Raw genomic sequence first — 21,376 nt, 5'->3', positions numbered from 1 at the left:
GAGTGAGCAGACAGGCGAGCATCCTTTGACCAGCCAATTTCTTTCAGAACAGAAGACAGAGAAAGGTCAATTCACTCTTTCAAAAACGCCATGCGGTGCCCCCAGCGCATTAATATCGGTTCAGCTCGCGTGTACACCGGCGTAGTTCCACGGAATGCCGTGCCTTGGAGCCTGTGTCCATTGTTTTTTCCCCTGAGTAACTAACTACGTATGTCCCAACCACGAGCGCGTACCCGGAGTTTGGGAAGGGAGGGGTGGGATACACAGTAGGGATTTTTGTGGAAGAATAGCAAAGAGGATCGTCTACGATAAGCTGGTCGACCAGTCCCTTTTGGTTGACGATACATTCCCGCTCATGGCGTTCTGACAAGGAATCTTCCAGGGCCAGGGTCTCTGACCTCCACGTCCCTGAGACCTGAGACGATGTTGGGTCCAGAAAGAGTTGCAGACGCGGGAGAGTGAGAGATAGAGAGAATAACTACTATACTGTGTACAGCCATAAGGCGGCCCGACATCGCGCCTCACGGCAACCGGCAAATCTAACATAATTACTAGCTTCCAGTGACGAGATGTTTTTTTCTTTTCTGTATTATTTTTCATTTTTGCCCCTGGAAAAGTTGGGGACCCAAAGAAAAAGAGGGCATTTTGCAGGGATTGGATTGTCCAACCGTCGAACAAAAATCCCGTGCCCCTGGCTCGCCACTAAGCTACTCTGGGTCAAGGCGCATGCCGCCCGTTTCAGGAACGGGCTCTTCTGAGCCAATCAACGCCCCGTTCCAGGTTGATACGCTGACGGTGGGTCTTCCCACGGTCGCAATGGAATCAACAACCCACCACCCATCCTTTGGGTCTCGTCCAATTCCACGCTGGCTGGTGCTGGTGGAAGCACCACATTCACTCCTCTCGTTGTTGGTCCATCCCAAAAGTCCAGACCAATGCCTGTCAATGGATCATGGTGGCCATCACTCTTCACTATTTTGCAGAGACGGTTAACATTCGTCATGCCCAGGAATACCAAGAATTGAGCATCTGTGAAGCTCCGAAAGGAAAACTCTCCGATGTCAATGTAAGATAATCTATTCGAGATTATTAAACTCAATAATATGAGCGGAGAGAGCAATGACGAGCAGGCATCATCCTCATCATCATACTACTCGCCCTCCCCCTCTCTACGTAGTACAGTAAGTCTCTCATAGTCAGCCAACTTAACTAACCCCCCGGTCACCGCAAATTTGGGGGTCGGGATAGAACACCGCCCACCACCAATTTCACTCCAGCACCACCCGAGTATTTCCCAGGGGTAAGTGCAGGGTCGCTAACTGTGATTAACCACCAAAACTTGGCAACTGACCGACCCACTCACAACCAGGATGGCGCTCGCTAACGTTTCACTTGTGGCCTTCCCATCATCTTTCGGAGATTGGGTACCTGGAGCTAGTCTACTAAGTAGTCTAGTGGCCCGGCTCCAGCTTCTCTCTTTCTTTGCCTCGCAGCTCGATACGGAGTAGTATCTAGACCTTTTCCCGAGGACCTGTCTATCCAGTATTGCCCCAGGACCACTTACTTACACTTGGTCGTGGAGATTCCCGTCATCTAGTTAAGAGGGTGATGTGTAGAAGTTCTAGAACCATGGATATGCCGTGCCTAGGATGGAGTCCATCTAACGGACGGCTTTTTCCCCTTAGATAGTCTAGATGAACACACACGGTGGGAATTGCGCCATTGCTGGCCTTTCTTTGGTACAAACGCCCATGACACTTGTAGAGCTTCACACACACAGAGAGAGAGGGAGAGGGGTAAGAGAGAGGTTCGCGAGAGGGGATAAAGTCTCTTTGCTTCGACACACAGACCCCCTCCCCCGTTCCATGGTTCCAAACGGATAAAGACACTTCAATCACATTCAGATTTATCATCGTCTTTGAAGTTCATTCTACACCAAGCAATCATTGTCATTGCTTTCAAGTAAATCTTCTTTGCCACTGCATCGGATCCTTGGATACCTTCTTCTAGAAGAAAATTTCGACACGTCGTAAGCAACAGCCTGGCCATGGATACACACCTTGTACCTTGCACGCTTGCCATGGTAGAAACAATTGAGATATTATTTTTCTGCCTAACTTCGCACGGATACACACGCACACGTGTGCATTTCCAAAGAATTAGAAGGGTGTTTATTTTCAAAGCATAATAATGAAGTACGAATCACCTGTCATCCCTCCAATCCATCGTTCGGATACATCGGCTACTTGCGCATTTAGCATTGAGCTTGGCGGACAAGTGTCGACAAGATAGTCTACATAACAAAATTAACTTCATCTACAATCCACATGACATCTACTAGCTTACGTTGCACACATACACATCATACACTTAATGAGGAAGAGCTTAGCGACAAACTTCACCCGAACCACTTCCAATTCTCTGCATTGAATGGGATGACCCAACCCTCGGATGCATTTCCACCCTGAGGCGGACACGTACGAATGTAACAGCCAAACAAACTCGCTTGATTAGCGGAGCATCCCGGCACCAAATTTCGGCTCCGAGTTGCGCCCCTCTCTGGCAGTTTGTCCCATAATACAGATATCTAGAATGGATTGTAGAGTCTAGATTTTCTATATTCTATCGAAGAGAACATTCAATATCGTAATGAGATTCGAATTGTGGTGGTTTGTATGTTGTCGTTTACAGAACCTAATGTGGGCAGAAAGTCAATAGTACTTCGTCGTGGTATTACCGTTATGATATATTTCGTGGCACGGCATTTCATTTTCACATGATTGAACTTACTACTATAGTAGTTGAAATGATACCTAGATTCACACACATACTAATCATGTCTTACTTCTAGCAGTGCACGAGAGATATGATATGATGCTAAATAACTAACAGATAGAATCCTATGTTACATACTATGGGCTCATACTAGTAGTAGTAGTTTTCGAACTATTTCCCCCAACTTGTCCCGACTTCCACGCATGAGGCATTAATTATATACCCTGTCCACAGCGAAATGATAGTCACTCAATCATTTAATCAATCAAAGCGGATGTATATTATCCCTTCCGACAAGATAGACAGATCACAGATCGCGGCACCTCAAACACACCCTACTGTACTACCACATCAAAGTAATTTCCATCCCAGCCAATCACAGCAATCAACATCCCTCCAACCTTCAGCAGGCAACCAACCAACCAACCCTGGATCTCGATCTTGACTGGTAAGTCCAGATCCTCGCCGACACTCAAGCGGGAAAAGAAAATACGGATATAAAAATAAGGAAATCGAACAATGACGTAGGTATGGTTGAAACAACCGATGAAACAGAAACCCAGACTCAAACAAAGAATGGAAACAATTGCACATAACATAACCCCTCAGACCCAATTTTGTGTCACCCTCTTTGTAGTAAGCAAACCACATGAAACAGATCTGTGAGACTGATGCGGTGGAACGATGCTCAAGCGTATCGCTTATTGGGTTCCTGACTGACCATTTGCAGGGAGACTGAGACTACTTACTAGTTACTGTGTCAGTCATACGCAAGCTGGGGTAGTAGTGGTTAGTAACTATGTAGAGCCCTATCCCATCGGCATTATCTTGGAATTTGTCACCAATTTGATTGACTGGTTTCATAAAACACTATAGAGTTGAACTCATGTCATCCAAGGCCTGAAGATATACCCAAAATATTTCCATTCAGTTGTACAGTTCATACTATGTTCACTATCCGGCATCGCCCACTTTCACAAACCATGAGATGATTTTTCGTCGTCTCGGACGCTTTCAGTTCCCTATACAACGGATTTCGCGTCCGTAACCAGAAAGATTGATTCCCTACAAAGTCTCCCACATGAGACGCTCGGATATCCACAAGAGATGCGGTCGTTGTCGCTGTCGATATCGCCAATCCGGCTTCCGCCCGGATCTTCTGTACAATCATGTCCCGCACACAGACTGGTTCATCTGTCTTTCTGATCACTCCTTCGGAAGCTTGGACACTGCCCTCAGTCACGGCTGTAGAGAATACGCCGGTGACATTCCGTGTTCCTGTCTCCAACCCAACAATAGCGTCCAGAAGTCCAACAAAGAGGAAGGGGTGTTGGAGTATCTCCACGGAAAATGACCGGCACGTTTGCCGGGCAAGCGTCTTGTATCCCTCGTCTTCCAGCAGGCTTCCGAGGCGCAACAAATTGCGGGCAATGACCCCATTGACAGCCGGCGTGGCCGACTCCGTGCCGGTCTTCAGGCGAAGAAGTGGACCCGGAGCCCCTGATGTCATTGTGGAAGGTGTGCTATAATATCCTGCCGGTGTTGTCCCCACATATGCAAGGAAGTTATCATTGAGATATTCTAGCAAGAATGTTAGCAGCGCAAGTATTTTACCTAAACATTCGAGGATACTCACTCTGTAGTTGCTCGGCGAACTGCAGGTAGCTGTCGTCAAATGTAGCCTCGTACATGTCCAGCAGCCCGCCGATCAAGTACGCGTAGTCATCAGCGAAACCTGGGGTGTTGCCCCTGCCACCATCCCGATAAATGCGCCAGAGCTGTCCAGTAGGCTTCTCGAATAGATTCTCCTTGATGAAATTAATCGCCTTAGCAGCTGCCTCTCGGCATTGTACCGCTTTGGAACTCTCAATCTCCTCGAACAGTGCACTGCACTTAGCCAGCGCACCAATGGCCAGCCCATTCCAGGCAACGATGATCTTATCGTCCAAATCGGGGCGCACGCGCGTCCTTTCGCGATAATCCCGAAGTTTCTGCTTCGCGGCTCTAATGATCCTCACCACTTCCTCTTCTCCTAAGCCAAAGTCCTTTGCAAGCCTGCTTGGGGTTACCTTGACTGATAGGACATTTTGATTCATGAACTCATCATGTGGGTCGTTCTCAGGTGCAATGTTCCCGTCAGGCAGGACACCCCAATGACGGGCGCAAACTCCAGCATCTCGTTGGCCCAGCACTTGTGTCAGCTCCTTCAGCGTCCAGACGTAGAAAGCACCTTCTCGCTTCTCGGTATCATTGGGTGTGGGCAGGCTATCTGCGTCCTCGGACGAGTGGAACGCGCCCGTTGGCGATTGAATGGGTGCAGTAGTCAAGTAGGTAGCCAGATCGTAAACCGCACCCAGCAGCTCGGGGTTGTGGGTAATCTTGAATGCATCCACATAGACGTCCAAGAGCTGTGCTTGATCGTACAGCATCTTTTCGAAATGTGGCAGGCCCCAGTCACCAGTAACACTGTATCGTGCGAAGCCGTGGCCGATATGATCCCGAATACCCCCGCGCGCCATACTGATAAGCGTGTCAACAGCCATGGCAGTTGCCTTGGCGCATTCGTCGCGTCCAACAATGTCTGCAACCGCAGTCGGATAGATGCCCAAACGTAGCAAGAAACTTAGGTTAGATGGTGTGGGAAATTTCGGCGCAGTGGAAAAGCCGCCGTGGAGAGGGTCATATCGAGAAACAAAATGCTGGTAGGCTTCCTCGAGAAGCTCGAGGTCCAGGTCCTCGTCGGCTTGACGATCACCTTGATAAGAATGTGTCCCTTCTTCAGCAAACTCCCGAAGTTGCTTCGTGATTTCCTTCGCACTCTCACGGCATCGTAGTTGTTGTGTTTGCCAAACATCGCTTAGTTTCTCGAGGATCTCGACGAAGCCAATCGTCCCATTTCCCGTCAAGGTGGAGGAGTTGGGGCCCGGCCAATAGGTACCACCGAAGACCGGCTCCAGATCAGGAGTCAAGAAGACGTTCAGAGGCCAGCCTCCAGAGCCAGTGGTGGCCTGTACGTAGTTCATATAGACATCGTCGATGTCGGGCCTCTCTTCGCGATCGACTTTGATTGGAATGAAAGATTGATTGAGAATGGAAGCCACCTCCTGCGACATGAATGATTCCTTCTCCATTACGTGACACCCTGGCTTGGTATTAGGACATCGCGCGGCCACCACGCGTCGCGAAAAGAGAACTTACAGTGACAAGCCGAATAACCGATACTGAGGAAGATCAGCCGGTTATGGCGTTTGGCCAGATCGATCGCTTCCGCATCCCATAGCTGCCAACCCACTGGGTTGTTCATATGCGCCCTAACCTATCCACGAGTCAGTTTTCGACGCGAGGGCAGGGGTTTGTCCGAACTCACATAAGGCGATCGGCTCTCGTGCAGTCGGTTGACGAGTTTCGGACTGGCATCGGTCGCGCCATCGTGGTGCATGGCTAATGGAGCAGCCATCCTGCTGAGGCCGTAGGACATTCACACCGTGATCCACTTAGATTGATAGATGATTTACCCAGCCCAGAAGGGTACACAGCCTCGGATAGGCACGTTGTGAAAGACGGGGAAATCGTTTGATAAGATACTACCTCCGCGGTTGGATCCCGGCTATTCAAGCTAGACAGGGGAGGGGGAGGGGGGTTAGGAGCTTGAAAGAACGACCAGAAAGGAAAGAGGAATCAAGATGGGGCAGGAACGGCAGGCCACGAGTCGTGGTGGCAAGGAAGAGCCAACTAGATAGAGGTATAAGGCAGAAGGGCAGCAGGAAGGACGAGCTAGTGGGATGAGGGGGAGGATGGAGCAGGAGCGAGGAAGCAGCATGTGCCCGCGTTAGACTGGCCCGCATCCGGGAGATCGTCGGCCGTCGTGCGTCATGGGTGCATCAACTGGTCACGTGTGCACTTGCTCCTTGCTCGGTACATGTCCCCCCTACACAACCATGCGAGTGTGCCTACAGAGGACGTTCTATAGATCTACGAGTTGTCTAGGCTCTTCTCCGTACGGCGTGGTAACATCCCTGTTGCTCGATTCGCCCCACCATTAATTGGCCAGGGCAAGCAACGCAACTGCACTCAGTCCTCGGCCATTAGTTCCGCCAGTTCCCGCTCCTCTTCTTCCGTCAGCATCGTCCCCGGATTTTGTTGCTCTTCCTCCTCGTCCTCGTTGTTTTTCTTCGCCTTTGCTACTGCGATTTCGAGTTCATCGGGTTTCAAGGACCACTGGCGGATAGTGGCATCGATACTGACGCTGACTACAGTCGATCCGAGAAGCACAAGCCCCGTAACCTCTTCGTAGTGGCCGGAGAAGGTATGGTAAAGCTGTCCGGTCTGTCCAGTAGAAAGTACGATTGTCAGTCAAATCTTCATCGCATAGAATACACCGTGGCTTGGGAATGGTGAATATGTACGCACCGATCGATTCCACACGCGAACTTCCTCATCTCGGCACGCAGTAATCACCCAGCCTCCTTGTTCGTAAACCACTACGTCTCGCACATAATCCGGGTGAGTCAGCGTCAAGTTGGGCTTCCATCCATCGTCTCTCACAAGACACTTGGATGTCTTGTCCGCCGAAGCAGTCCACAGATCAGCGTCGCGGTCAAAGAAAAGCTTGTGGACGTTGGTATCGTGGGCGAGAAGAGCTTCTGTGCCAGTAAGGTCTTTACTGCCAGTAGAAAGGTCAAATTGACGAATCTCTCGGTCACTACCCGCACTGAACACAATCAATTCGGGCCCGTCTGAGTCGAGGGAAACGGGATCGAGGGCGAGGTCCTGAATCCCCTTTGCATGCCCCTTCATCACCGCGAGTCGCTGGCCGGTCGCGATGTCGAATACCATGATTTGTGCATCGGCGCCTCCCGAGACAAGGACATCCTGACCTTGTAGTCTCGTGCTGACAACAGACCTTACAAAGTCGGTATGACCCTCGTAGCGCAACTTCGGCTCCCTCGATTCCACATCCCAACTCCAGACCGTCTTGTCCCAGCACCCCGCAAACAGCAACCGGCCATTGGGGCTAAAGCATATACTCGTAACGGGGGCAGTCGGGCCTTTGAAGAGAGCTGCAGTTTCACCGGTCTATAAGGGAGAGACGAGAAGGGAAAGAAACGGCTTAGCCGGGATATTCGTAAGGCATCCAGCAGCGAGATTACCATGCACCTACTTCGAGTATGACCTTCCTAACCGTACCACCACTCTGAGCGACATAGACGGACCCAGTACTCAAAGGATCGGCTGCGACTGCGAGAATCTTACTCTGAAGACGGATGGGATCGCCATTGGTGTTTTGTGATTTCACATCCTTTCGCTTCTGCTCATCAAGGGCGGCTCTGGGAGGCGTGGGGCATCAGCGACTAGCTTGCGGATAGGAGCTGGGCGGTAGGTAATAGAGTGACGAACGTGGTTTGGAAGAAATCATCCCGGTGGGAGGATTGGGCCATAGTGGTTGGTAGGGGGATCCTAATAATGTGTCTATTGTAATGATCAAGAAGAAAGAGCAGTAACCAGGAAATGGGAACTGTGGTAATAGCCAAAGTAAGACCCAAACAGCACTGGTCTGAGATGCTATCCACAAAACCAGCTTTGGTGAATAATGAATACTAGCATTCCCCGCCAAATGCGCTCACGTGGTCCATTCGGGCAAAACTAACGAAGGAACTGCATGTTGAGCTTCTCCCGCCCACCGGAGCCCCAGCCTTTCCCACCACAAAACCTCCGTCGTTCGTTTTTAAACCTTTTCTCTCCCTCATCTTCCTTCTTCTCTCTTCCTCCCACTTCCTTTCCCTTCCCCCCCTCCTCCACCTCCCTGCCCATTGAACAGAATTTTCCCTCTCCTTCCCTCTCTCCCTCCCCTGTTTCTTTCTTTTCTATCTTGCGCGTCAATCGCGCACACTCCCCTGTCAGCATGGATATGAACCATTTAATAGGGTCAGTGTTCTATGCCACTACTGGTCTGAACCAGGGTTTGTGCGGCTAGGCGGGAGTTAACACCTGGCAGTCAGCGTTTCAACCTGATCTCCAAGAGTGACATTCGGTATGTTCGATCCTTCCCTCCCTTTTGCTTTTGGCCTTGGCTACAGCTGCTTCGTCATCGCACCTGGCTGCCCCCCGGATTATACTAATACTGACTTGACCTTGTCAGTTATGTTGGAACGTTGCATGAGATCAATCCTGAAGCCTCCACCATAGCTCTGGAGAATGTTGTCTCTTTCGGGACCGAGGGTCGTCGAGGCAATCCCGCTGAGGAGATTGCCCCGTCGGCCAGCGTCTACGAATATATTGTCTTCCGAGGCAGTGACGTAAAAGACATTAGCGTAGCAGAGGACACGAAGGAGAACACTCCACCTGAACCTCCTCAGGTGCCAGATGATCCCGCCATCTTAGGGGTAAGTTTATCAACTCACAACTTCATTCCAAACCTTACCTGCCCTTTGAGTGCTTTGCGTCCACGGACTTGTTCCGTATGGACACTCGATCAAATGATGAAATATTTCGGATGTAAACTCACAGACCTGTTCCGAATTGCGCAAACAATTCATGTGGATATTTTCCGTTGCCTTCCTTCTGAATGATCGAGAAGCAAAGCACTCTTAATCTTGCCTTGTCACACATATTCTCTTTCTCAAGCCATGATACTAATTGAGTTTCATGAAAACAGAGTATGTCTCGTCCGGGACCTACTTCCCAGGGCTTGCCTCCGTCACAACAGCCTCAGGTGCCTCGTCCGGCGCCTCCTGGCTACCCTCAACAACCGCAGTTCCAAGGCTTCTATCCTCCATATGGACAACGCTTTGGAGCCCCCGGTTTCCCTCCTGGACCTGGTTTTCCTAATATGCCGTATGGAGCCCCGCCACCAGGATGGTTTCCTCCCCCGGGTCAAGGATTCCCCCAAGGACCAGGCCAGTTCCCTCCCCAGATGCCTATTGGACCCCCTGGCCAACACCAGACCCCTCCTCCGCAGCGACAGGGGGTACCTGGCGCAGGCCCCGTAAATGTCCCTAAACCCACCTCTGAGCTTCCCGTTGGTGACCGGCCGTCCAGTAAGCCAGCCAGCCGGAATGCTACACCCGCGCCTGGAGTCTCTGCTCAGAATGCTCCTCCGCCCCCTGTTGAATCGAAACCATCTGTAACGGAGGCCGTACAAGCCTCCAGTATTCCTGCTGCTGCCGCGGCTCCGACTCCGGCCAAGATGCCACCTACTGGACCCCGGAGTGGACGTGTGCAGCCGGCGATTCCGATCTCTGCTCCCTCCAAGCCACCTGTTCCTGCTGTAAGCAATCCTCCTGTCGCTGGCGCTGGGAGCAGTGTGCCGCAAGGTACCGCTCAGGCGGCCATTACCGAGGCTACGCGTGCTGCCACGGCTGCTGTTGCGGCGGCTATGGCCAAGCTGCCCCAGCCAAACGCGCCCAAGAAGCCTGCGCATGGAGAAGTGTCCGTTGAAGGAGTAACGAGACAGATGGCGGAAATGAAGCCGTATGAGGGCAACCGCGCACCCCGTGGTCATCAGCATCCCCGTGGACGTGGCGGTCACCGTGCCCCATATCAGGGACAGTCGAAGAAGGTTGAGGTTCCTGATACGGACTACGACTTCGAGACTGCCAACGCCAAATTCAACAAGCAAGACCTGGTCAAGGAGGCCATTGCCACTGGGTCGCCTGCCCATGAGGCTGAGACTGCTTCCATCACTAACGGGGACATTGAAGCGCCTGATACCAGCGCTGATTCCGTGGCTACCTACAACCGGGCGACTTCTTTCTTCGATAACATCTCGAGCGAGGCTCGTGATCGTGAAGAGGGAACAGGAGGCCGTGTGGGTGGCCGTGAATGGCGCGGCGAGGAGGAGAAGCGCAATATCGAGACCTTCGGGCAGGGTAGCGTTGACGGTTACCGGGGAAGCTACCGTGGCCGTGGCAGAGGAAGAGGCTATGGCCGTGGCCGCGGTGGCTACGGACGTGGGTACTCTCGGGGTCGTGGAGGCCTTCGTGGAGGTCGCAACACTTCGCAAGCCACCGGCGTGCCTACCCAGACATAGGCGAACCCTCGTCTGACCATACTTATTCTTCCATGTTGAAACTTATTACCATGCGTTTAGCGTTTTGAGTGGCTTTGTCTTTTTACTTTTCTTATCTTGCTTTTCTTTGTGCGCTTTGGGGAGTATTGAAATCCTTCCACAACTTTCTGCTTCTGATATCCCTGGCGTCTGATGGAGCATCCTACGAGTACTTGAGCTTGGCATTGTACATGTCGGGACATTTCGGATTGTGATTGGGATCACTATGGGTTACGGTGGGATTGTTGAGCTTCGTGGCTGAAAGGCTACGGTTGCATCTGGTGTCAAATTTGGCGTTAAATAGTCGCATGGGTTGGTCGTGGGCCTCCTTTGCCTTGCTTGTCTGGACGATGATCATGTCTTCTTTCTTGATGATGCCCGCCCGAGGAAAGGGCGAGGCTTTTGCCTGAGTCTGACGCTCCCAGAAGCTGCTCTGGTGGACTCGAGTCTATGTATCATACTACGAGATGATTCCCCTTCGCATGCAAAACCCAAAAAAAGGAGGCCAATTGGTCTACCAACAGGTGTCTTCTGCTCGTAGTTTAGTATACCGTAGTTGGTGCTCTCAAACTGTCTCGGCCTTGTTTGGAGTATGGACAACTTGCCGCATGCTATGGGGTAATCCCGCACGGGGTAGTTTAACTTCTCCTGGCAAAGCTTGTTCAGCATAACCCCTGCCGAAGGTCACCTTTCGTAGTCCAGAAAATAAGTGTATCAGACGTTCAATTCAATCTCTTGTTCTCCCTTAGATTCGACGGTTTTATCGGCTGAAAGGCTTAATCACCCTCCATCATGCGGGGAGAGCTTCCCCCCCCCCCCCCCCGTTCCGTGGAACCGCCGAAGGCCATCAACTGGCCAGGGTCCAGCGAAGGCCACCATGGCAATCACTTTTGCTCGCGTCGGGGTCTCTCCACTCTCAATCACCACATCACCGATAACCTCTGATTCGTGCATCCTGGTTTGGCATGTCCATCCTGCCCCATCTTCGGCAAAATCGCCCTCCATTTCGGGGCTCCTTACCTCGGCCAAACTGATAGAGACTGAGCTTCTTCGACCGATTTGTGATACCTGTGGGGGGGACAGCTCAATTTTTGGCCTGCACCAAACGGCACTGGCCACTAAGATGACAGCAGAGAGTTCTACCATGACGCAGACTGGGTCGGGGAGAACAAGAATGCTCATCCGAGTCCCACCTCCCCTCATTGCGATCTCCGAGGGAGGGGAAGCAGCATGACATCTACTGAGCGCTGCACTATATAGCCAGTCACAGCTAGTTTCCTTGCATTCTTTTTCTCTGGCACTTCAGACACTGTGAGCGAAGTCATCTCTATAATATAGATCGAACTCATCCCCTCACATCCTACTCCTTTGTGTGCCGGTGCTACTACTTGCCATGTCTGCAACCAAAACACAAGTCCCTGACCAGCTCCCCTGGGATCCCAACTGCACCCAATTTCCCTCTCGCAAGGAGCTTCCCAAGATCCCAGGTGCTCCGGATGAAGCCGCCTGGGTTTGGGGCAAAGATGATTCGGTATGTGAACTACTAGGTTGCTGGTGGTCCGTTCCGAACTATATACTAACACAATAGCGTATCCCAGCTAGGACGACTGAACCTGCTCACACCAGAAAGAGTCAAAGCAGCCGCCGCAGAGATCCAAACTGGCGAGATGATTCGTCTCGAGTGAGTGCTTCTACTACTAAGTCCTGTAAGCATGAGTACTATGATGGCCAACTTCCACCCGCAGTCTTCCGTTGAACGTTCCAAACCCACCGGCATTTGAGCGTCAATCCTTCGAGCACAACATCAAAGAGCTCATAAAAGACGTTGTCTTCGACGATACTTACTCCCTGAACACGCAAAGCGGCACTCAGTGGGATGGATTCCGTCACGTACGATACTCCCACTCGAAGTTCCTTCCCAACTCCTAGCATACCTATCTATCTATACTAACAAACAAAACTGATATAGTTCGCCCACGGCGAATCCAAAACCTTCTACAACAACGTACGCATCCCCAACCCAACCCATACAACCATAAACTAACCCGCCCCCAATCCACCAGACCAAAGCAGCCGACATCATCGGCCCGTCCTCCACAGACCGCTGCAGCATCCACCACTGGGCCACGCACGGCATAGCCGGCCGCGCCATCCTCCTAGACTACAAACACTACGCCGACACCCACTCCATCACCTACGACCCCTACACCACGCACCGCATCAGCTACGCCTCCCTGCAAGCCTGCGCCCAATCTCAAGGCCTCGACCTCCGTCCCGCCTCCCAAGGCGGAGACATCAAACCCGGCGACATCCTCTTCATTCGCTCGGGCTTCATCGAGCGCTACTACGCCCTGACTCCCGAACAACGCGCCGAATATGTCCTCAACCGCCCCCACACTGACCTCCATTTCGCAGGTCTGAGCCAGGAAGAACCTATCCTCGATTGGCTGCATGATTGTTACTTTGCTGCTGTGGCGGGGGATTCGCCCACGTTTGAGGCTTGGCCGCCTGAGAAGGAGGACGGGTTCATTCATCAGCAGATTCTGGCGCTGTGGGGGATGCCGTTGGGTGAGATGTGGGATTTTGAGACCCTCGCGAGGAGGTGTAGGGAGATTGGCCGGTGGGTGGTTTTTGTGACGAGTGCGCCGGCGAATGTTGTTGGTATGTCTCCCTCTTTCTCTTGTGTTGTGTTATTGTTGTTCTTGGGGTTTGGGATGGGATTGCTAATGTGTGTGTTGTAGGGGGGGTGGGGTCGCATGCGAATGCCATGGCTATTTTGTAGTTTGTAGATGGGGTTACTCTTTGAGGTAGGTTGTGTGTGTGTGTGTGTGTCTCTGAGAGAGACGACGCATGTTGGTGGTGGTGGTAACTGGTTGGTATGATTGGATGCATGAAGAGGTATACAGCTAGTACAGCGTATATTCAGCACTTACGAACACAACAGCATTAGGAATATATCTTTCATGTTCAATTCATTATGGGTCATCAAGTCGTTACACTCGTCAAGAAACAATAGGAAATAGACATAGGAAAATGCCCCCCTCACTACCATATCAACTTCTTTCCTCCACTGATGCTATCCAAGCAAACAACACGGGTGTAGGGTGAATCCAATGCAGCTGCATATACCCAATGCCGTCTCTTTTTGCGTCCAATTCATCATGCATCATCCTTCTTCAACATCTGTTCATGCTTCATGTTTCATCTGTGATCTTCACAGATATCAATCAACATCCACTACCCAAGGGTGGGATAGTCATGTCTACCATTACCAACGAGCACAGTCCAACTGTTCAAATCTAGTGAAGACTTCAAAAGAAATCTTCCGGCCATTGAAAACTCCCCCTCTTCTCCCCATCCTCTGCTTTCCCTCCCGCCAACGCCCGAGCCTTATCCCGCGCCTCGCGCTTCTTCCCCATCTCCTTGGCAATCCGTCTGTCGACCTTCGCGGCCGTAGCAGAGAGATCTTTAGGGAGGGGCGGCACAGGAGGGATATATTCATATCGGGCAGGCTTCTTTTTACTCGGGGATGAAGGAGAGGAAGAAGAAGAGTGAGGACTCTCGACTGTCTCGTTCTTCATTTCCGGTTCGACTAGTCCCTGAGAACCGTCTTCCTGAAGGTTATGGATTGGGTCGCTTTGGTGGTAGTCATGGTTCTCTTTGTCGTCTTGGGGTGGTTCGCTGGCACTCGCCGAACGGAGGTCAGAGCGGGCCTTTTTCATGCGGAGGCTAGGTTGGATCCGGTTGCGCGAGTTGGAGGCTCGACGGCGCGCGGAGGGAGAGCGGGTGCTTGCGGATCGGAGGGGTTGGGAGCGGCGTCGACCGCGCTCTTCGCCGGAGGAGTAGACGGTTGTCGATATGTCTTTGGATTGCTTGCGCTCGACGGAGCCGGGGCTGTCGCTGGTGAGCATTTTGGGGAGCTTGGCTCGGCGAGGAGTTGTGGCTTCCTCGGATTCGGAGGGCTTGTCGGCACCCGGTGTGGTTGAGTGCTTTTGGTCTTTCTGTTGAGAAGTCTTTAGAGACTCCGGGTCTGGGGATTTACGCTTGAGGGACGGACTGTCTGCACTTAGGGAGCTTCGTCCTTGACGTTCCTTAGGGGTCTTCGGGGTAACATGTGGTGTCCCGGCGAGTTCGTGCGGACCGCTGCTGGGCGGGTTTTCGGGGCGTCGCTGGGCGTTGTCTGCCAGGGACGCCACGGGGGCTGATGCAGTCCTTGGGGACATAGGCGATACTGTTGCTGCTGCTTGATGCAACAGCCGCTCTGAAGGAAGCGAGGGGAGCGCCCCGGGGACAAATTTTCTGGGGTAGGTAATCTCTGGTAAGGGGATTGGTGCCAGCACCTCCTGCTCCTCACCCACCAATTCGCGCAACTCTCGTCGGGCCCGTTCTAGCTTGATCTCAAGATCACTGACTCGCTTCATCAGTTTGGCTTGCCGTTGAAGCTCCTTGCGTGACTTCTGCCGTCGCACTGCAGATCCCTCCAGCTCTTCCGGGAATTTATTTGAATCTTGCCGTCTCACCAGGGGTATCCCCAAAGATGACTTAGCTTTCCGCAATTCTTGAATCGACGACCGGAGGGAGTTGCCTGATTCCGTGAGCTCGCCCGAATTCTGGCGCGAATGACCCCCAACGGGCCTATATTCCATCTGCTCGGGAATCGGATTCCACGACCGTTGGGGCGTGTTGGACTCTGCATTCAGATTTTGTAAGTAGCTTCCCTTGACGGTCCCCTTGTAGCCAGACTTCTTCAGCTCCGCATATGCCCTCTCCGCCTGACTCAAAGGGTCACCCGGCTGTTTGGCACCTCCGTCTGCCGGTCCGGCCTTTGATCCCCAGGCGCCGAATGGGTTAAAGGCCGATGCGATTGCCTTTCCAAAGCGGAAAATTCCCGAGGGCCGCTGGCCATTGCTGCTGTTACGTGCGTCATCGCGCATGAAGATGCTCGGCGGTTTCTCGCTCACGCTGTCATTCATGCTTCCCTCAACAAATCGCGAACGTCGACCACGAGCAGATGGACCAGCCTGGCGCATATGCCTTGATGTCCGTGGGGAGCCATTGCCCCTGCTGTTCGCAGAGTGAAATGGCCTGCGATATCCCGTAGTCGTGGTAGTCGTAGCAGTCGCAGTCGTAGTGTCGCCGCTCGGATCCTCCTTCCGCGCTGGGGCATCACTATCAGTGGCATGAGTATCATCTCGCTGCTGCAGTGGCCAATCGTTCGAGCGCCGTCGTTTGGCCGAGTGAACGGATGGCGACCTGCTCCGGGCGGGAGGATGGTCCAGCTCGTCTGCATCATCGAAGCGACCCGACTCATCAGTGCTGAACCCGGAATCAAGGCTGCATTCGCTGACATTGCGCGCGTGCTTGCGAGCCTGGGTTTCACGGGCCGCATGGTCAGCGCAAGTGGACTGCAGGGTCTGCTCAAGCTGACGGTCGGTCTCCAGAGGGTCGAGGTCCATGGTCGTGGTGGTGCATCCGAGATCCGAGGCCAACTGTTGTCCGGGGGGAAAATGATGGGTCAGATCTTTTGGTTCACACAGGATCCGCCCGCGCAAGGGAGAAAAAGAGTGGATGCTATCAAGTAAAGAGCGACTTACCTCGGTCGCAGCTTCGCGATCCGTCATCCCGTCAGTCACAACGTTCCACTTCCACGGGTAAGTATGGAAGGATGGAGCATTGGACACCAGGGCCAGCGAGACAATGGATAAATAAAGAGACAGGCCGCGTGAACCAGAGCGATGGAGACAGCCAACAGGGAAGCGAACAGACGGGGAAGCCGGAGTGGGGAAGATAGCGATGGGTCGTCAGCTGGCAGATGTGGCCCGAGTGGTCGGCAATAGTGTCAATATCTCGTAAGATCTGTCTAGCGGTGAGAGACAGCGAGGAGAACTGATTTGACCCGAGGGAATGGGATGGTGGTGATTTGTTGTTGACTGTTGACGGTGCATTGTTGATTTGTTTACTTTCCCCGCCCGAGTTCCTGGGCCAGCCGCCAAGCCGCACCAGCCCGTTTGGCGCCAGACTCGGGCTAATCAAACATACCAGAGCGACGGGCAAACAATGCTATCGTCTGAAAGAAAGGCATGTGCACAATAGTGCTTTTATCCAAGGAAGAATTAATGACAAATGAAATGGAATGATGAAGAATGCATGCGATGGGAATACGAAGCATCGCTCTAGATATGGGCTGCAGAATCGCCGAGCTTAACCGGTCACAACACAAGGAAATAAAACTCAAATCGGCCTGGGCAGGTTTCAACGAAGATGGGACTAGACTATGGCATTGCCGTCATTTGGTATTAAGTCCCAAACGATCCCAACCCAGGATGAAGAGAAAGGACCGACAAACAATGTGGGGAATATGTATGAACAAAAAGCAGGTATCACAATCATTTACAGAAAATAGCCAAGATGCCGCGGACGATGTGGTATAAACGTCAAGAATGGTGTCGTAAAGAAAATGGAACCCCCCTGGGACCGTGTACCCAGACCAGAGCTCCCCCTGTTTCCCCTACCAACCCCCCCCCCACAACCCAAATTACAGATTCAATTGCACGACCAGACGCCGAGACACCTCCCTTGTATAAACAGTGCTGTATGTATGCATGGTTTCCCTTCTGTCGATCTCATTAGATGGCCGGAGATATTTTGGTGGCCATCCGACCGTTGGCCCGCTTGTATGCCATTTCGTCCCGGTCGCTGAGTAGCGTCGCCCGGTGAACATCCGACGGCCTGCGGTCCGCGCTGGGGTAGCTGTCGCTGTCGGGCCGCATGCCATTGTAGAGTGGGCGCTCGCTATGACCAAACGCATCCTCATGAGGTCGCTTCGACGAGGCTGCCGCGCGGGTGTCCCACAAGAATCCCCTGGGTTCCCGGTTCGGACTAGGCGCCAGATTGCTCGGTGGCTGCGGCAGATTATTCGAGTATTCGGCGGAGATGGAGGCGATGGGCGGAAGTGAAGGAGCGGCGTTGGAGGGAGTTTGAGCGCGAGGTGGCACAGGATTGGCCATGGCTCGATATGTGGTAGGATCTGAATGTTGCAGTACGCGGATAGGTGGCAAGGGCTTCGAGTAGGTAGAACGCTCCGCCGGCAATCGGGAGGGAGGATAGCCAGAGGGCATCGGCTCGTATTCAGTGCTTGTTGACGGGTTCCTCGCGTGAGTATAAGTGGGATGAGGAGAATAAACCTGGGTTGGCGTGGTTGCGGACTGAGGAGTGCCAGGTAGCTGCGGGGCTGGATACTGAGTCCGCGTCGCGCCGAATGAAAGATGCGAAGTGTAAGAGGAACTGCGAGAAGGCGCGATGGGAGCAACTGGAGTGGGTGTAGAAGAGGACGGTGGTGCAGGAGCAGGCGCCGGCGGGATCGCTCGTGGATAAGCTTGAGGATTTGAGAAGCCGTACTCCGTGGCAGATGGCCGACGAGAAGCCTCAGGCCCATAGGAGAAAGCAGGGTCCACGGACCCAATGCTGGTCGATCGTGGACGCTCAACAGGGTTCGCGTAGGCGTCAGGGGTTGAATACCGATCCGGAATACGGCCGCGGTGGGAGCGTTCCTCATCAAAGTCGTAGTCGTCAGATCGCTTGTCGCCACGTCGTCTCATACGGACGTCGCGCCTGATACGGACCCGGCAACCTTGTTCTGCAATGATCCGGCTCAAGGAAGTGCTGGTGGTCAGACCGGGGAACTTCTTGGCACTGAAAACCGTGAACGGGACCGAGACGACTTCGAGACGGAAGTTTAAGAACGATTTGGGAATTGAGGGCTTCCCCTTCATCATAGGTGACCGAATCGGTGCGCTTTCATCCGCATCCTTGCTGTCCTTGGTCTCCTCGTACAAATGGAAACTCAACCGATAGATACCCTCATGCCGGACGGAAAGGTCGGGGAAGATGAAGTATCCAGCCTGAGACGGACGATCCAAATATGCCACTCCCGCCACCGGGACACCTGTGAGGACGGGAAACGTTGGGGTCGGGGCAAGCCGTCATTGCGCCATGGGGCGAGCTGTTTCTAGCGTAGCAAACAGGAAGAAATTGGCGTTGTAGGCGAAGGTGATATCTGTCTTGTGTACGTCATCGTTCGGATCGGACTCGAAGATACGCAACTCGACAACCGGTGGGGGATCAACAGGGCGGCGGTCCGCAGATGCTGGCAACAGTCAAACATGGTCAGCCTGGTCTTCAATAAGGTCCGCATTGCGTGCAGGGAGTGATGCGTACATTTGGCGCCGGCACCGCATGCTCTTGCACGTTCAGGCTGTTGCATAACATTGAGCTTGTATGTGATCCTTTTGCCTTCACGAGTGATCCGGCTGACGGAATGCTCCGTCTCGTTCACCGGAGGCGAAAGGGGAGGTCTAGTGGCCATAATGTACAGAATGTTCGATTGACCTGCTGTGGCATTAGCATTCCCCATCCCAAGCCCGGTGCGCTTGCCGCGGCAGGTAAATGATGGCAATCTGCTTCAGCCGCCCGGGACTTACTTCGTTCTAGATTGAACAGTAATTATATCGAAGCAGGCATCGAAATGTTGTGCAGATTAAATTGATAGTGATTGTCGTCCTCCTTAGCCAGTCCTTAGGCGCGACCGAGCGTAAAATCTATGGGAACCGATCCGGCGGTTGGAAGACACGGACAGAACTTGGCGAGTGGTGAGGTTGGGATTGATATCGGTCGCTCCAAATTATATTATGTCGAATGACAGCATGAAAGGGCTCGACTGAAATTTGAGAAATGGAAGCAAGTGGATGAGAAAAAGTTGGGTCTGTCGTGGGCGGATAAGCGACAGAATGGCTGATAGCCTAGCAATTGACCCCAGCGGGCTATGGAGAGGGAAAAGTAAAAGAGAAAGAGAGAGAGAGGACGGATGGGTAGGGAGAGAGATTGGAGATGGATGGGTCGATGGAGGAATGGATACCACCAGCAAGAAGCAGCGTGACCGACAAGAAGAGGGTGAAGAGGGAGGGGAGAAGAAGAGATACAGAGACAGAAAGAGGAAAGGGTAGGAGGGTGGCAGAGTCAGCCGTAACGAGTCGTTCGAAATGGCAGATGAAGGTGCGCTATAGCGACTATACCTACCGTGGACCACACCCACTTTGGCGGGTGGAACTGGGAAAGACTTACACAACTTGACCTTCTGGCTGGGTAAGCCGGCTCCGAGGGTGTGGGTGTAATTGGGTGAAATTAGCCTGCTCCGCGGACGGCCCACTTCCGGGTCTGGCTCTTACAGTTTTGTCTGAAGGTACGACTTTTCCACATTCATCGACGGGAATAACTACTACTACTCACTTACGAAGCACTTACTTACCTTACTTGTGGAAAAGTCCGGCTTCAAGGTATGAAATTCTCCTGGAGGGGGGAGTTCATTGATTTCACAGACTACTTACCTACTTTGTAATTCTCCATGTTACCATCGTGACTACTTACAATTAAAGTGGTCATTCGTCATACATCGTCTTCCGTTTTTAATACATCTCTGGAACATTTTCACGTACTTCCCATTAGATTACCCGGTCACCCCCAAGGATTGAAGGAGACTAAATCTGCGCTACTGAGCCGGAGGGGTGGGTACTGGGCCGGACTGAAAAGGAGATGGAGCCAGAAGAGGGGAAACGCAGGCCAGCCGATCCACTGGGAGGCCACGCTCCTGCTTTAGCCCAGTGCTAAGGCAGCGGTTAGGTTCAATGGGACATTACAATCGCAACTGCGACCCCCTTGGCTTGCCTTTTTTTTACCTTTGGTATAAAAAATTGAGAAAAGAAATGAAAATAATATGACAACAAAAAGGATTTGTAAATCCAACCCAAGAAAGGCAAAATGAGAAATGGAAGCAGGGACTAATTTCCCAAAAGAGCAAATAAAAAATACTTACAAATCTTATCGGTAGTCGCTGAGGGCAGTGGGTCTGGCTCTGGGGGCTTTTCCGGCCGGGCGGGAAGGGCAAAGGTCCGTGAATCTCAAGAGGAAAAAGAGGGGGGAACAACGTCTGTTTCGTATTTGAGAGGAAAAGAGAAGGGGGCTTGGTTAGAATTCCTGATACTGACTGGGAGGGTGACCTTTTCGGCACCGGCAGAAATATTTACAGATTTTGCAATTTACGAGGTCTGAACTCCCTGGTCGGATCTTCTTCATGAAATAAATAACAACTACTCCGTACTATACTAGTTCGTTAGACAGGGACAACTGGGATAAGTAAGCGACTCTCTTGGAATAGTTACCCAGATGCTAGCGACTTAAACAGCTTAGTGAGCTGCCATCCTTGATAAGCGACGCAATCTGAATGGATGGAACTTGATCGAGGCGAAGTTTCTCAAATTGCAGCTGGGCAAAGAGAATTCTTTTCGAAATACTAGTAGACTAGATCCTCGTAACTGCCAGTTGCAAGCGCCCAGCTTAGGCCGGCAGGCTAAACTAGACTCTAGGGGGTTGTGCGGAAAGACGATCTCGCGTCAAACTGGAAGGTGATTTTCTGGCGGTCGCGTCGCTTCCAAATCGATGCACATTATGGGGTAACCAGTCCGCATTAATGCTATTGGGTTTTCTTCCTGATAGTTTGTC

General features: G+C 52.3%; 7 protein-coding genes across 7 annotated transcripts; 2 read left to right on the top strand and 5 right to left on the bottom strand.

Moving 5' to 3' along the window:
• Positions 1–1,725: 1,725 nt before the first annotated feature.
• On the bottom strand, positions 1,726–2,165 carry BDQ94DRAFT_134411 (uncharacterized protein). Its single transcript, XM_026764460.1, has one exon. It carries the CDS (start codon positions 2,080–2,082, stop codon positions 1,891–1,893), a length of 192 nt encoding a protein of 63 aa, XP_026631698.1. The 5' UTR covers positions 2,083–2,165; the 3' UTR covers positions 1,726–1,890.
• Positions 2,166–3,582: 1,417 nt separating this feature from the next.
• Positions 3,583–6,548, bottom strand: BDQ94DRAFT_134410 (thioredoxin domain-containing protein). Its single transcript, XM_026764459.1, has 4 exons — positions 6,143–6,548; positions 5,974–6,091; positions 4,412–5,917; positions 3,583–4,356 (listed from the first exon to the last, which is right to left on the bottom strand). The coding sequence occupies exons 1-4, from the start codon at positions 6,251–6,253 to the stop codon at positions 3,716–3,718; spliced, it is 2,376 nt and encodes a 791-aa protein (XP_026631697.1). The 5' UTR covers positions 6,254–6,548; the 3' UTR covers positions 3,583–3,715.
• A 14-nt stretch (positions 6,549–6,562) lies between these two features.
• On the bottom strand, positions 6,563–8,449 carry BDQ94DRAFT_134408 (WD40 repeat domain-containing protein). The gene is made up of 4 exons (XM_026764458.1): positions 8,173–8,449; positions 7,937–8,102; positions 7,186–7,851; positions 6,563–7,101 (listed from the first exon to the last, which is right to left on the bottom strand). The coding sequence occupies exons 1-4, from the start codon at positions 8,211–8,213 to the stop codon at positions 6,847–6,849; spliced, it is 1,128 nt and encodes a 375-aa protein (XP_026631696.1). The 5' UTR covers positions 8,214–8,449; the 3' UTR covers positions 6,563–6,846.
• Positions 8,450–8,516: 67 nt separating this feature from the next.
• BDQ94DRAFT_134404 (putative G2/M phase checkpoint control protein Sum2) lies at positions 8,517–11,328 on the top strand. Its single transcript, XM_026764457.1, has 4 exons — positions 8,517–8,700; positions 8,771–8,806; positions 8,915–9,158; positions 9,431–11,328. The coding sequence occupies exons 1-4, from the start codon at positions 8,678–8,680 to the stop codon at positions 10,802–10,804; spliced, it is 1,677 nt and encodes a 558-aa protein (XP_026631695.1). The 5' UTR covers positions 8,517–8,677; the 3' UTR covers positions 10,805–11,328.
• Positions 11,329–12,215: 887 nt separating this feature from the next.
• On the top strand, positions 12,216–13,604 carry BDQ94DRAFT_165779 (uncharacterized protein; the record flags this gene model as incomplete). The annotated part of the gene is made up of 6 exons (XM_026770399.1): positions 12,216–12,353; positions 12,421–12,503; positions 12,568–12,712; positions 12,792–12,827; positions 12,886–13,483; positions 13,564–13,604. The coding sequence occupies 6 exons, from the start codon at positions 12,216–12,218 to the stop codon at positions 13,602–13,604; spliced, it is 1,041 nt and encodes a 346-aa protein (XP_026631694.1).
• A 172-nt stretch (positions 13,605–13,776) lies between these two features.
• Positions 13,777–16,443, bottom strand: BDQ94DRAFT_179681 (putative nuclear RNA binding protein; the record flags this gene model as incomplete). The annotated part of the gene is made up of 2 exons (XM_026773446.1): positions 13,777–16,311; positions 16,417–16,443. 2 exons carry the CDS (start codon positions 16,441–16,443, stop codon positions 14,134–14,136), a joined length of 2,205 nt encoding a protein of 734 aa, XP_026631693.1. The 3' UTR covers positions 13,777–14,133.
• Positions 16,444–17,448: 1,005 nt separating this feature from the next.
• On the bottom strand, positions 17,449–20,224 carry veA (sexual development activator VeA; the record flags this gene model as incomplete). Its single annotated transcript, XM_026770398.1, has 4 exons — positions 17,449–18,723; positions 18,892–18,968; positions 19,040–19,210; positions 20,206–20,224. The coding sequence occupies 4 exons, from the start codon at positions 20,222–20,224 to the stop codon at positions 17,449–17,451; spliced, it is 1,542 nt and encodes a 513-aa protein (XP_026631692.1).
• Positions 20,225–21,376: the final 1,152 nt, after the last annotated feature.

Source organism: Aspergillus welwitschiae (genome assembly GCF_003344945.1).
Source record: "Aspergillus welwitschiae strain CBS 139.54b unplaced genomic scaffold BDQ94scaffold_2, whole genome shotgun sequence".
NCBI classification, from domain to species: domain Eukaryota; kingdom Fungi; phylum Ascomycota; class Eurotiomycetes; order Eurotiales; family Aspergillaceae; genus Aspergillus; species Aspergillus welwitschiae.
The sequence above is the reverse complement of the archived record's forward strand: the minus strand, read 5'-3'. Positions and strand labels throughout refer to the sequence as shown.